This window comes from Myotis myotis, unplaced genomic scaffold (genome assembly GCF_014108235.1).
Source record: "Myotis myotis isolate mMyoMyo1 unplaced genomic scaffold, mMyoMyo1.p scaffold_m19_p_1, whole genome shotgun sequence".
Lineage (NCBI taxonomy): Eukaryota > Metazoa > Chordata > Mammalia > Chiroptera > Vespertilionidae > Myotis > Myotis myotis.
Window position 1 is genome coordinate 30,028,797 of NW_023416313.1, and position 13,427 is coordinate 30,042,223.

General features: G+C 42.6%; 1 protein-coding gene across 3 annotated transcripts in view; it reads right to left on the minus strand.

Annotated features, from left to right (window-relative positions):
* Window positions 1-13,427, minus strand: part of CORIN (corin, serine peptidase) — a 206,567-nt gene that overhangs the window by 162,406 nt on the left and 30,734 nt on the right. For all 3 annotated transcript variants that reach the window (XM_036333055.1, XM_036333065.1, XM_036333075.1), the window contains exon 3: window positions 743-943. In XM_036333055.1, the coding sequence (XP_036188948.1) occupies window positions 743-943 (201 nt within the window). The remainder of the gene's footprint in view (window positions 1-742; window positions 944-13,427) is intronic.

Below are 13,427 nucleotides of genomic sequence, written 5' to 3' on the forward strand. Positions count from 1 at the left end.
ACTGGAAGCTTAGTAACTTGACCAAAAAAACTGAGGGGTGTTGAGGAATAGAGTCACCTTCCAGAGAACATTGTCTGCCACCGTCTCACTGACCCGATCTCCACACTTTCCGTCTTCTCTCTCTCCCAGCTCTTTTACTGGAATAACTGACAAATCTCTCCAGTTGCCCTCTAACAGAAGTTCCACACATGCCATGTTCCTCATGGTATGGTGACCTGTCAGTCACCAGCACGTCCAGTACATTGCACAGTCAGTAAAAGAGGGAGGAGAGTGAGCGAGGAAATAAGAACCCCTGGACATGTCAAAGGCAAATGAGAGGGCGGGTAGCTCCTGTTAAATCACTTGGCGTTCTATTGCAGAACGGGGGTCCCTTCTACCAGGCACCGATAACAAAATAAGTAACATCATTTAAGCATCTCAAAATAAATAACTTTAAAATAGAAGCGCAAACTTTTAGAGGTGAAACCCCCCCCAAAATCAGTACCATTATATTGGGGCAAACACATTTTCATGCCTCAGAAATGTTGAATCGCACAGCGCATCTTCATGGCTCCCTTATGTCCTATCGGGACGGCTGAGCTGAACAGCGCGCTCTGCTAGGCTGCCGGGGAAATGAGTGGAGCTTCGCCTGTATGGTCAGGAAGTGATTGTGATTTATGAGCATCTGTTGCCACACTTAAAAATCCACCTGTGGGTTCCACAGACATTAAAGAGCACATGCATTCAGCACCTTCAGACTTACTTGTGTTCCTGTGACCTTGGTCCCCTGGGAGAGGAGCATCCGTGGTCCAGGCAGGAATGTGTTGGCTGGGATGTGTAGAAGATGTCACAGTGCTCTCAGGGAAAATTGTATTTGTAAGAAGAACATCAGGCACTTGAACTTCACCATCAGTAGCTATGGGTGCGCTCTCATTTGATTTCAAGTAGGCTTTTTGTAATGTTCCTGAAAGACAAAAATATATATTCTTAAAACATTAGGAGAAGGCTTCATTTTTAAGCACATATGAAGAAAACTCTAGAGCTACTTTCCCAAGTCACATTCTACCCAGGCAAACACAAAGGGAAAGCTGATGTTTAGCACAGCTAATCGGTAGAGTTTCTCTTCTGCAAAACACATAACCCTGTGAAAAAACTATTGCTTCCTTACCTAGGTTTTCGGTGCCCAAAGAACTTAGGGCTATTCTACTGCACCTGAGACTTGCCACAAATAAATGAAACATGGTGACACCCACCGGCATGGCTCAGTGGTTGAGCATCGACCCGTGAACCAGGAGGACACAGTTCGACGCCTGGTCCGGGCACATGCCCTGTTGCATGCAGGAGGCAGCCAATCAATAATTCTCTCTCATCATTGATGTCTCTCTCTCTCTCTCTCTCTCTTTCTCTCTCTCTCTCGTCTCCTCCTCTCTCCCTTCCTCTCTGAAATGAATAAAAATATATTTTAAAACAACAATAAAACGTTGTGAATCTTACAGTATTTCCTTCCTGCCTTCTCTTTCTCAATTTGCACCCAGGACACGTGTTCTCCATATCTCCATCTGCCACCCAGGACACGTGTTCTCCATATCTCCATCTGCCACCAAAGGGCACAGTAGTGCCTCCTTAGCCTTCTCCTTAGGTTTCTTCGCATTTTGCACTAAATTTCAGTGAACTATGCATCACAGAAAATTAAAAATAATAGGGCTCATATATTTACCAATAGAAAAAATATATCAAAAAAGTGAAATTCTAGCCCTGACTGGTTTGGCTCAGTGGATGGCGCGTCGGCCTATGGACTGAAGGGTCCCGGGTTTGATTCTGGTCAAGGGCATGTACCTTGGTTGCAGGCACATCCCTAGTAGGGGGTTTGCAGGAGGCAGCTGATGGATGTTTCTCTCTCATCGATGTTTCTAACTCTCTATCCCTCTCCCTAACTCTCTGTAAAAAAATCAATAAAATATATTTTTTTAAAAAGTGAAATTCTAAATCCCACAAAAAAAGAAGAAACTAAATTATCTTCATTTTAATAATTACAAGAAATAAGAAATAGTCATTAAACTAACATTATCAACTGGACATTTTCTCAACCTATTCATTCATTGACAAAATAAAGAGTCAAACATGACCACTGGGGACCACCTAGCTTTGACTTCAGGCAGGAACTTTTGAAAAATTTGAAAGAGATCATGTATTTTTAACTCAGTTAAAATAGATAACAGGCTGTTTCCAGAATATAGCACTGTAGTTGAGAATGCTACTAAAATAAATGAATGTGATATTGATCCATTAGAGAAAAACCCAAGGGAGATTTTTTTTTTCTAAAAACATTTACAGTGAATGCTCTAATTGGTTCTCACATTTCCAAACAGTTCATGGACCATTAAAAATAAAAGAAATATAAATAAAATGTTTAATATCAGTCTATGGAAAAAATTTCTCTACATGTGCTTGACACGTGGTAAACATTAACTACAAATCAAAATAGAAAAGCAGCTGTTTTCTGGCTAACTGAGGTCAACAGCTTCATCTGCCAAAGGATTCTAAATAAAACATTGAGTGTAAAAGCTAAATCATAACCACAGGGTGCAGGTAACACATCCTCCAAAGTGTCTGTGTGATGATGATAAATATCAAATGCAGTAGGTGAAATGAAAGACTTCCTTTAACTATTTTTAAAATGATTTAGAATTTATTCTGGATCAAAATAAATATGTGATAGACTTGATTACTACATAACATGCATTTCATTCATACAGAAAATTTTACTAATCAATTAGGCATAATATTATTTTCATCCACTTGTTAGTTGCTCTCTTCTCCTCTTGTTTTGGTATAAAGAGATTTTTCACATAACATGTTTTCATCAATGTGGCCATAATGAATACATAATGTCTACAAAGTCGATTTACTTATCATGCTAACCCGATGGATCAGCACCCAGCTCTATCAACACACTTTTAGCAAATGCCAATTCCTCATAGTTATGTCCCTGAGTAATTCACCTAAAAGGAGATCCTTACTGTATGAAATATCTGCAGTTGTTAATGTTTTGTTTGTAATGACTAGCCTTATTAATAATCTTTCCTTTATCTTTTTTACCTAGCCACATTGGTGACTGGTAATAATATCTGGTTACTCTCAGATGTCCTTTGAAACACTGACTTTCTTACGAAGGAGAAGGAGGAGGGGGAGGGGGAGGGGGAGGAGGGGAGGAGGAGGAGGAGGGGAGGGGGGGAGGAGGAGGAGAATAGGAGGAGGAGGAGGAGAAGGGGAGAAGAAGGGGGAGGGGGAGGGGGAGGGGAAGGAGGAGGAGGAGAAGGAGAAGGAGAAGGAGAAGGAGAAGGAGAAGGAGAAGGAGAAGGAGAAGGAGAAGGAGAAGAAGAAGAAGAAGAAGAAGAAGAAGAAGAAGAAGAAGCAGAAGAAGAAGAAGAAGCTGAAGCTGCCACCTAAGGGATCTGTATGTAAAAACCTGAACTCACTAGACAATTTTGTTTCAAGCATCTCTAGAAACTGACCAACTCTCAATTTACAGTTGGTTGCCTATTATGCATTTTCTTAAAAAGCACAAAAATTAGAACTCAATAAGACTAAATATCCTCGTTATAACATGATGAACTATAAAAATGCTGAGTTACTAGCTCAAAGTAGAGTGCTCATTCTTCCAGTGTTGCCCATCCCTTTTCACATTCCTACTTTTATAGAGCTGTGGTTAGAACTCCAAACTCTACAGCCTGACCACCTGGATTTAAGTCCCGTCTCTAGCACTTACTGTCCTGAAACTTTGCACACACTCTCAACTGACATAAAATAAGGAAAATAAAAGTACCTCCCTTATGGGGCTGGTGGTTAGAATCAAACTGGTCAATACATACATAACTACCTGAAATAGTTCACAGCACACAGTAAGTTCTCAATAACTGTTAATTATTACTACACGATGAAAGTAAAATTGTCTTTCTTAGGGCTACCAATGAATACCATTTCCTTCAACCATCAAAGCAAAATGGCTGAGGAAATTTTCAAAAGTGAATCACTTAACCCACTTTTGGAGTGAAATAATGGTGACTATTTCCTGCGAAAATATTAATAGAAAGCCACACTGTATGGCTCAAAAGTTTTTTAGCTCTATTTAAAAATATTTAAGAAACCGTCTATAATTCCAGTAATAATAGCCAAGCTTTACTGATCACCTACAATGAGTGGATTGAGCACTGTTGGCAAAATAATGCTGCCCCAGGTGTCCACATCCTCAGTCTCAGAACCTGTGACTATGTTACCTTACATACCTTACATGGCAAAAGGGATGTTGCAGATGTCAATTAAGGAATGTGAGGTGGAAAACCTATCCTGGATTACTCAGGTGAGCCCAAGGTTCTTACAAGCAGAGAAGGGCGGTGAGGTAGTGTGTGCCAGAGCCACAGCATGAGAAAGATTCAACGAGCCATTGCTCATTTTGAAGAAAGAAAGGAACCACAAGCCAAGGAATGCAGCAAGCCTCGAAAAGCTGGGGAAATAGGGAACAGAGTGTCTCCGAGAGCCCCTAGAAGGAATGCAGTACAACCAACACACTAATGTTAGCCCAGTGAGACCTATTTTGGACTTCTGACCTCCATGATTCTAGGATAATTTGTGTTGTTTTAAGCTACCAAGGTTGTGATCATTTGTTATAGCAGTCACAGGAAACAAATACAAGCACCTTGCTCAGTATCCTCACTTTAGCCATCTCCCAGGTCAGCCTCCCAAGAATCCTACAAAATCTCTATATATAAAACCCTAATATGCAAATAGACCGAACAGCGGAACAACCAAACAACCAGGGGGTGCGCACGAAACATGGCAGGCATCCGCAGCAGGTGGCAGGGTGTGGAACATGGCGGGCATCGGCCACGGCGGGATGGTGGAGCAGGTGAGAGGGGGTGCCAGACCAAGGAGGGGCGCTGGTTGCTGTCATCATGACAAGCCTCTGGTGGTTACTGAAAATTCTTTGCTCCCATACGCTGTGGTCCCGCCCAGCGCTTGCACCTGCTGCCGGCCCTGATCACCCCAGAGGGCTTCTCCACCTTCCTGTGCTCCTGAGGGGTGATCAGGGCAGCAGCTGCTGCTCGCACCCACTGATGGTGCTGGCCCCACTCACACCTGCTGGCAGCACCAGCCCCAGCTGCTCTGCACTATCAGCAGGTGTGAGTGGCAGCGGCAGGAGCGGGGCTGCCGGCAGACAGGGGCCCAGGCGCCACGGCAGGAGGGGCCGAGCAGGGGCACAGAGGATAGGCCAAAACCTGCCCCTGTACCCACCGCAGCCTCTCGGCCCACAGTTCCTTTCAAGGTACACAAATTTGTGCATTGGGCCCCTAGTAGATTCTATAATTAACTCTTCTTCATAGAGTTTCAGAGAGAAGGAAACTGAAGTTTGCAAGAGTTGTGTAACTTACCCAAGAATTGAGTTGGGACACAACACATACACATACACCTACAGACACTTCTCACTTTGGGCAAGATATGTACCTTCGCCCTAACTGGTTTGCCTCACTGGATAGAGCGTCGGCCTGGGGACTGAAGGGTCCCAGGTTCAATTCAGGTCAAGGGCATTGGTTGTGGGTACATCCCCAGTAGGGGGTGTGCAGGAGGCAGCTGATCGATGTTTCTAACTCTCTATCCCTCTCCGTTCCTCTCTTTAAAAAATCAATAAAATATATTTTTAAAAAAATCAACCACCATATGCATGTAAACAAATTTATCTTCCTATTGCATGAGTTTGAAGTGAATTCCTGTCTTTATATCTCTAGCCATGTGGTAACACATTTACTTTGCATTTTCTCTGTGCCAGAAACTTTGTATTTACTCTCTGCTGAGAACACAAAATCTAGAGAGAGGTACTTATCGTCAAGATGTTTATAGATTAGTTGAGGGAGACAGCCATGTCGTCTAAAAATACAAACCATGCTGCAAATGCTTTGAGAATGATATGCATAGGACAATCTGGTGACAAAAAATAGGCAAGTAGCTGTCACTCCATTTTGGAAAGTCAGGAAAGGTTTCTTAGGGGAGAATGATGCTCGATGTGAATCTTAAAAGATGATTAGAGATTTTCTAAGTTTGAGCAAAGCATTTGCTGGGAAGAGGGAGGTGAGGTATGGTCATAGGGAATGGAGAACTTTCTAGATAGAGCAAAGTAGAAAAGACATGCAAAAGCCTAACAGCAAGTAATTAAGCATGGCTAGCACACGGGACTGGCAAGAGGAAGGCGGGGAGTGGAAGCCAGACTGTAAAAGGGCAGTTCCTGTTACAGGTTTGGAATTGATCTTGTTGTGACGGAGAACTATTGAAGGATCTTAAATAGAGTGGAATGTTAGAATGAACACTCTAGCAGCAAGCTGATGCCTAAAAGGAGTAAGTCTAGAGCAGTGATGGCGAACCTATGACACGCGTGTCAGAGGTGACACGCGAACTCATTTTTTGGTTGATTTTTCTTTGTTAAGTGGCATTTAAATATATAAAATAAATATCAAAAATATAAGTCTTTGTTTTACTATGGTTGCAAATATCAAAAAATTTCTATATGTGACACGGCACCAGAGTTAAGTTAGGGTTTTTCAAAATGCTGACACGCCGAGCTCAAAAGGTTCACCATCACTGGTCTAGAGGACAGTTAGAAGGCTACTGCAATAGTCCAAGTTAGAGAAAAGTAAGGCCCCACCCGAGACAAAAGCAATGAGAATAAAGGGAACAATTGGGAGAAAGCTTTCCAAGGCAGAACTGTGAGAACATAAGGGAAAGAGTCAGAGGTCCCTTCCGGTTTCAGGTTTGAATTACTGGGTAAATGAAGGTACCCCCAAATATGATAGAGGCGGTGCTGTTCATCAGACATTGCCAATTCTCTCCCATTGTACTAGGACACATGCTTGGGTTCCATTCTCTGGCCTCATTCTCTTGTCTCTTACATCTTTGATGTTGGTCAAAGGAAACAAACTTTCAGTTATAAGTTCTTGGGATCTAATGTACACCATGCTGACTGTAGCTAATAATAATAACAACAACAACAATAATAATAATCTACTTTAAAAAAGAATGAGCCTAGCCGAAACCGGTTTGGCTCAGTGGATAGAGCGTCGGCCTGCGGACTGGAAGGTCCCGGGTTCGATTCCGGTCAAGGGCATGTACCTGGGTTGCGGGCATATCCCCAGTAGGAGATGTGCAGGAGGCAGCTGATCGATGTTTCTGTCTCATCGATGTTTCTAACTCTCTATCTCTCTCCCTTCCTCTCTGTAAAAAATCAATAAAATATATTAAAAAAAAAAAAAAAAAAAAAAGAATGAGCCTTGCCCTAACCGGTTTGGCTCAGTGGATAGAGCGCTGGCCTGTGAACTCAAGGGTCCCAGGTTCGAATCCGGTCAAGGGCATGTACCTGGGTTGCGGGCACATCCCCAGTGGGAGATGTGCAGGAGGCAGCTGATCGATGTTTCTCTCTCATTGATGTTTCTAACTCTCTCTCCCTCTCCCTTCCTCTCTGTCAAAAATCAATAAAACATATAAAAAAAAAAAAAAGAATGAGCACCCAGTGCTCTTTATCTTTCTCTCTGGCACAATAACCACAAAGGTTCAAGATGATGGCCTGTTCATCAATTTATTCCTTGACCTCAATGAGCAAAGCACATCCCTCACCCCCGCCCCACCGCCATCTTGCAAAGGACATGTAGCATGAGCGTGAAATTAACCTTCATTGTTTTAAGCCACTAGGATTTTTGTTACACAGTATAGGATAGCCTACCCTGACTGTCACAATAGATAATAGAGAATGAAAAATAGAATTTGTAGGATCTTACTTTTTGTTATTGTCCCTGCTACAGGCTCATTCAGTATAAAATGCCTGTGAAACATTCCAGGAGAAAAGTCTAAATTGAGAGCAATCCAAACATTTCCTCCAGAAAGCCTTGCCAGACTCCCCCACAAATACATGTCTTTGTGTTCCAGAGACACACTGCTGAGATCACATATACACGCAAGTGGAACTATCTGTTTTCTTATCTGTCTCCTTGAAGGCAGAAGGTTTTTTATGCATGTCTGCATCTCAAGCACTCAGCAGGATGCGTGGCACCAGGGTAGGTCTCAATAATACTTGTTGAGTATGAGTGGTGAAGGAAGTCGGGGGCGTGGATGACATTGCCAAGAGAGGCATGGGTGGAAAGTGAGAAGAGCCCTTAGGACAGTTACCTTAACATTTCATGGATAAGTAGAGAAAGATGAGCTTAAGGAAATGGAGAAAGAACAGAAAGATGAGCTTAAGGCGGTGGAGAAAGAACAAAGAACAGAGATGAAAGGAAAATCAGAAGTGATCATCTGCAGGCCAAGCAGAAGAGCATTTCAAGAAAAAAGCAGTAGTAAAGACTGAGTCAGACCATATCTGCATGTCACACCCGAATGGAGAAAGTATTCCTAGCACCAACTAACAGTGAGCATGCTCAGTCTGACTTGATGTAAACAAACACAGAAAGAAAGCATAAGGACCTTCATTTGAAAGTCCTGTTCACATTGGTTTCAAGTGCAGCACACTGGATAAAAAGACATTGGTGGCTTTGGTGAGGACAGAGCCGCCAGTATGAAAAGGAGAAAAAGAGAGGAAGGTCAGATTGCAGTAGGTTAAGACCGGATGAACATGCAGAAATCACCTGTGGGTCTTGTTAGAATGCCAATTCCGCAGGGGTGGGTGGGGCCCAAGATTCGATTCTGCATTTCACAGACTCCCAAGTGGTGCTGGTGCTGCTAGTCCATGGACCACATTTTGAGTACAAGTTCTTTGGCTACCATTTCAAAAAGCTTTAGATTTTAAGTATAACCTCAGGTCGTAGTAGTTAAAATATATATATATATATATATATATATATATATATATATATATATATTCTCAAGTTTGAGAAGTCTGTGTTGTTGAATCTGTACCAAAAGGGCCAGGATTATTAAAGGAATTTGTAGATTTAAACAAGGAACGTGGAGTCAGGTCATAAAGGATCATAGAGCATCTTAAATTTTGTGTGTAGAGAAATAAAGATCTGGGAGGTTTTCCATTTTAAGGTGCTTTTCAAAATACATTGTAAGCCAGGAAATTAAGATCTTTATAATTCCAAGTCCTTGTAAAAAGCCACAAGCTGCCCGGAAACCTTCTAAGAGCTAAACTATATTTTAATTCAATGATCTCCATCCCATCTGGCATTTTCAAGGAGGAAAGTCACTTTTGTAGAGGACAATTTCTCTTGAGTTCAAGAAAAATGTACTGTTTACCATATTTCCTATACTCTCCATTATAATGTCTCTGTTTTCTTCATTTAAAGACAAAAATAAACAATTAACAGGCCACACATAGACTTTTCGTAGTATTAAGAAAACTAGGAAGGTGACATTAGGCCATTCTTCCTAAATTTATAACTAAAACAAAGAAAATTTATTTTCAATGTGAATGAGTAGAAGAGCCTTTAAAACCAATTTTTCTGAAGCCTGGTGTGTGTTTTTTTTTTTGGGGGGGGGGGGGGGTTAAGAGCATTCTAATGAGATGTTTTGGACCATAACTTTGGTGAAATTAAATGGAATGAACAATAGTTTGCAAATTCTGTGCAGACCATCCCCCAAGCACCACATTTCTAAGACTCTTGTAATAAGCCCCCAATGTTTCCCCTGCCACACACTCTACTCATACCCACCCTTTCTCCACACAGCTGTCAAAGACACCTTTTTTTAACTTTAATTTTTATTTTTCAAGTACAGTTTACTTTCAATATTATGTTGTACTAGAGGCCCGGTGCACAAAATTTGTGTGGGGCGGGGGGTCCCTCAGCCCAGCCTGCACCCTCTCCAATTCAGGACCCCCAAGGGGCCTGTCTGACTGCCAGTTTAGGCACAATCCCACAAGGTTCAGGCCTAAACCCGCATTTGGACATCCCTCTCACAATCCAGGACCACTAGCTGCTAACCACTCACCTGCCTGCCTGCCTGCCTGCCTGATCACCCCTAACCACTCTGCCTGTCCGCCTGATCACCCCTAACTGCCTCTGCCTGCCAGCTTGATCACCCCTAACTGCTCCCCTGCCAGCCTGATTGCCCCTAACCACCTCTGCCTCGGCCTCTGCCACCATGGCTTTGTCCGGAAGGACCGGATGACCAAAAGATGTCTAGTCAACCTGGTCTAATTAGCATATTACCCTTTTATTGGTATAGATTGGTTTTGGTTGTACAGCATAGGGGTTAGACAATCATATACTTTACATAGTGCTCCACCAGTCTTTCCAGTACCCACCTGACACCACACATGGTTATCACAGTGTTACTGACTGTATTCTCTACGCTGTGCTCTACATCCCTGGGACTGTTTTTGTAACTCCCAATTTGTGCTTCTTAATCCCTTCATCTCTTTGGGGAGAGGGGTTGGGGGACTGGGACAAAGGCACCTTTTAAAAGCCCCAACCAGGTCAATCATGTCACTCCCTTACTCCATCTTCGTGGAGTTTATGTTGAAAGGGCCACTCGCTCAAGGAAGGCTCCCTCACCTGACTGGGTTCAGTCGCTTGCCATAAGCTCTCATAGTAACTATCTCTTCCCACACAGGAGTTACCTCTGTTGTAATTAATTGATTGCATGACTTTTGTTTGTAATGCCTTCCTCCCTCACTCCCCATGGAGGCTGTAAGAATAGGCTTTATTCCAGGTGCACCCAATGCCTGTAGCCCACTGACTTGCACATAACAGGCACTCAATAAATGTTTGTTAAAGGAACGAATAGTATCAAATTATATCCACTATTGTACTTCTGTTATATGCATGCTTCTCAAAATAAGTTTATTTTAATTGCAAATACATTTAATTACTTTAATTTAGGGTATTAGTTCAATGTCTGATAAAGTGCTCCATGGCATAAGCTGATTCTAGACATGTAATGACAGTACAACCTGCTGCCAGTTTACTTCTTATAAGGAACTAGATGCCCGGTGCATAAAATTCATGCATGGGGGGGCAAGGGGAAGGGGTGTCCTTCAGCCCGGCCTGTGCCCTCTCATAATCTGGGCCCCTCGGTAGGGTCCCTAGTCCTGGCCAGTGATCAGGGCCTATCAGGGCTTTCCTTCTCTGAGCTGCTGGCTGCCAGCAGCTGGCCCCACCCCTGCTGCTGCCACTGCTTGCCATCTGTGTGGCACTGCTCCCCACCCACCACCAGTCGCCTCCCTCTGCAAGTGACAGGTGTGGGGTATGGTCGCTTGGCTGGCCTGGGCCTCCCTCTGAGGGGTGATCACTGACCAGCCCCACACACTCACCACAGCATCACTGGCCAGTGGCCTGGGCCTCCCTCTGTGGGGCGATAGATCGTGGGGTCCCCAGATGGATTGCCCTGCAGAGGGAGGCCCCACCCACCCGCCGTAGCGCTATCAGCCAAGTAGCCTGGGCCTCCTTCTGTGGCTGCCGGCTGGGTGGCCTGGGCCTCCCTCTTTGGGGTGATCAATCACAGAGCCCCCCCATCAATCACCCCACAAAGTGTGGCCTGGCCTCCCTCTGTGGGGCAATCATGGGGCAATGGAGGGGCCCACCCGGCCAATTGCATCGCACCCACCTTGGCTGGCCTGGCACTAGTGGGTGTCATAGCGTGGTCGTCTGGAGGTCATCTGGAAGGTCGTCCAGATGGTCGTTCTGCTGTTCAGTCGTTAGATCGATTTGCATATTATGCTTTTATTATTATAGATGAATTAACCTCTGAAAGTAACTCTCGGGTCTCAGCATAAATGTCATCACATTGCAAACCCAATAATCAGTCAACTTTATCCTTTCTAGCTACTTTATTGGCAATTAAAATATACTGTGGCAATGGCTTGGTTTATGGGGCTAGGGGGTTGTAGATTATAAGATTACTATGGCAATGGGTCATAGTACAAAGGTATTTTTTATGATTATTATTATTATTATTATTATTATTATTATTATTTCTCACCAGAGGATAGCTTTTCCATTGCTTTTCAGAGAGTGGAAATGAGGGAAGGAGGGAAGAAGAGGGGGGGTGGAGAGAGAGAGAGAGAGAGAGAGAAACATTGATGTGAGAGAGAAACATCAATTGGTTGCCTCCTGAATGTGCCCTGACCCGGCCAGGGATCAAACCTACAATCCAGGTACATGCCTTTGACTGGGAATCAAACCTGTGACCCTTTGGTGCTCAGGCCAATGCTCTAACCACTGAGTCACACAGGCCAGGATCAAAGGTTTTAATTCTTATGGATAGAGTTATAAGATAAACACATTTGAGTTCATTTTAAGTAAAATAAAACTATTCATTAAAATAATTACCTGATTTAATAATGTTTATAAGCAAAAACAAATACTTTCATTATGAATTTTGTCACTTATAAAAACACTGACAATTATTTTATTTGACTTCCATAACAGTTCTGTGAAACAAATAAGGATTATAGTCCCCATTTCACAGAGAAGGTAAAGTATGGCACCTAAAGTCACACATCCAGTAAATGGGAGAGAGTAAGATGCTAACTCAACCTTTTCCTGTCAAATTCTAAGCTCTTTCTCCATGTCACATGGCCCTTCAGTATTAGACTGTAACTTAATAAATAAAAAACTAGGTATAATATTGTAGCTTCCTCACTCTTTAATTTTCCTTTCAAAGACCTTATTTTAAAATCCAAATCTTTGGGAATCATACGGGCTGCTCAGACTATCTGCCGATCTTAGAAATACCAAACTAAACTAAACATGTGTAGCTCCAACTCCAGTTCAGGGGTTGAGGTGAGGAACTATTTGTACTGCTCTCTTCTATAGCCTATTGCTGAAATAATTTCTCATAAAGTCCAACTCTTTTATCTTCAGAAGGTGTTTTATTACCATCTTGACTTTATGCATGACAGAAGCCCAAACGGACAAGATTAAATACACATACAGCATCTGTGTTTGTCAGCATAGGGCTTTTATTACCTTTTCCTAATCGATAATCCTCTCACTATTATCTCTTTGACTTTTTAAGCTAGAGCTCTTTGATGCACAACTGGCATTCTAGCATCCCTTAGCAACCTTTGTGGACCTAGAAATAGCTACAAAACTTTGAAAGAGCAGGGAGTTGTAAACTCAAACCAAACAGAATGTTTTTAAAAGTAAACAGAATTTAATGAGGGGTTTTTTTTAAAAAAAAAAGATATAAAGTGATTTTATTGCTCACTACAACAAGCATATCAATTATAAAATAGAAAATGTTTATTTGGACAGATACTTCAATATATCTGTATCAAACCAACTGATGCAGAACTAAAAAACGATTACTTTTGAAGATGTTTGAAAAACTTCCACTTTCTAAAGATTATTTAAAGGCCAAAATAGCACTTAAAAATGGTTACAGTGTCCTGGCTGGTGTTGCTCCATGATAAGAGCATCACCCTCACACCCAAAGGTTGTGAGTTCGATTCCCAGTCTAGGACACAT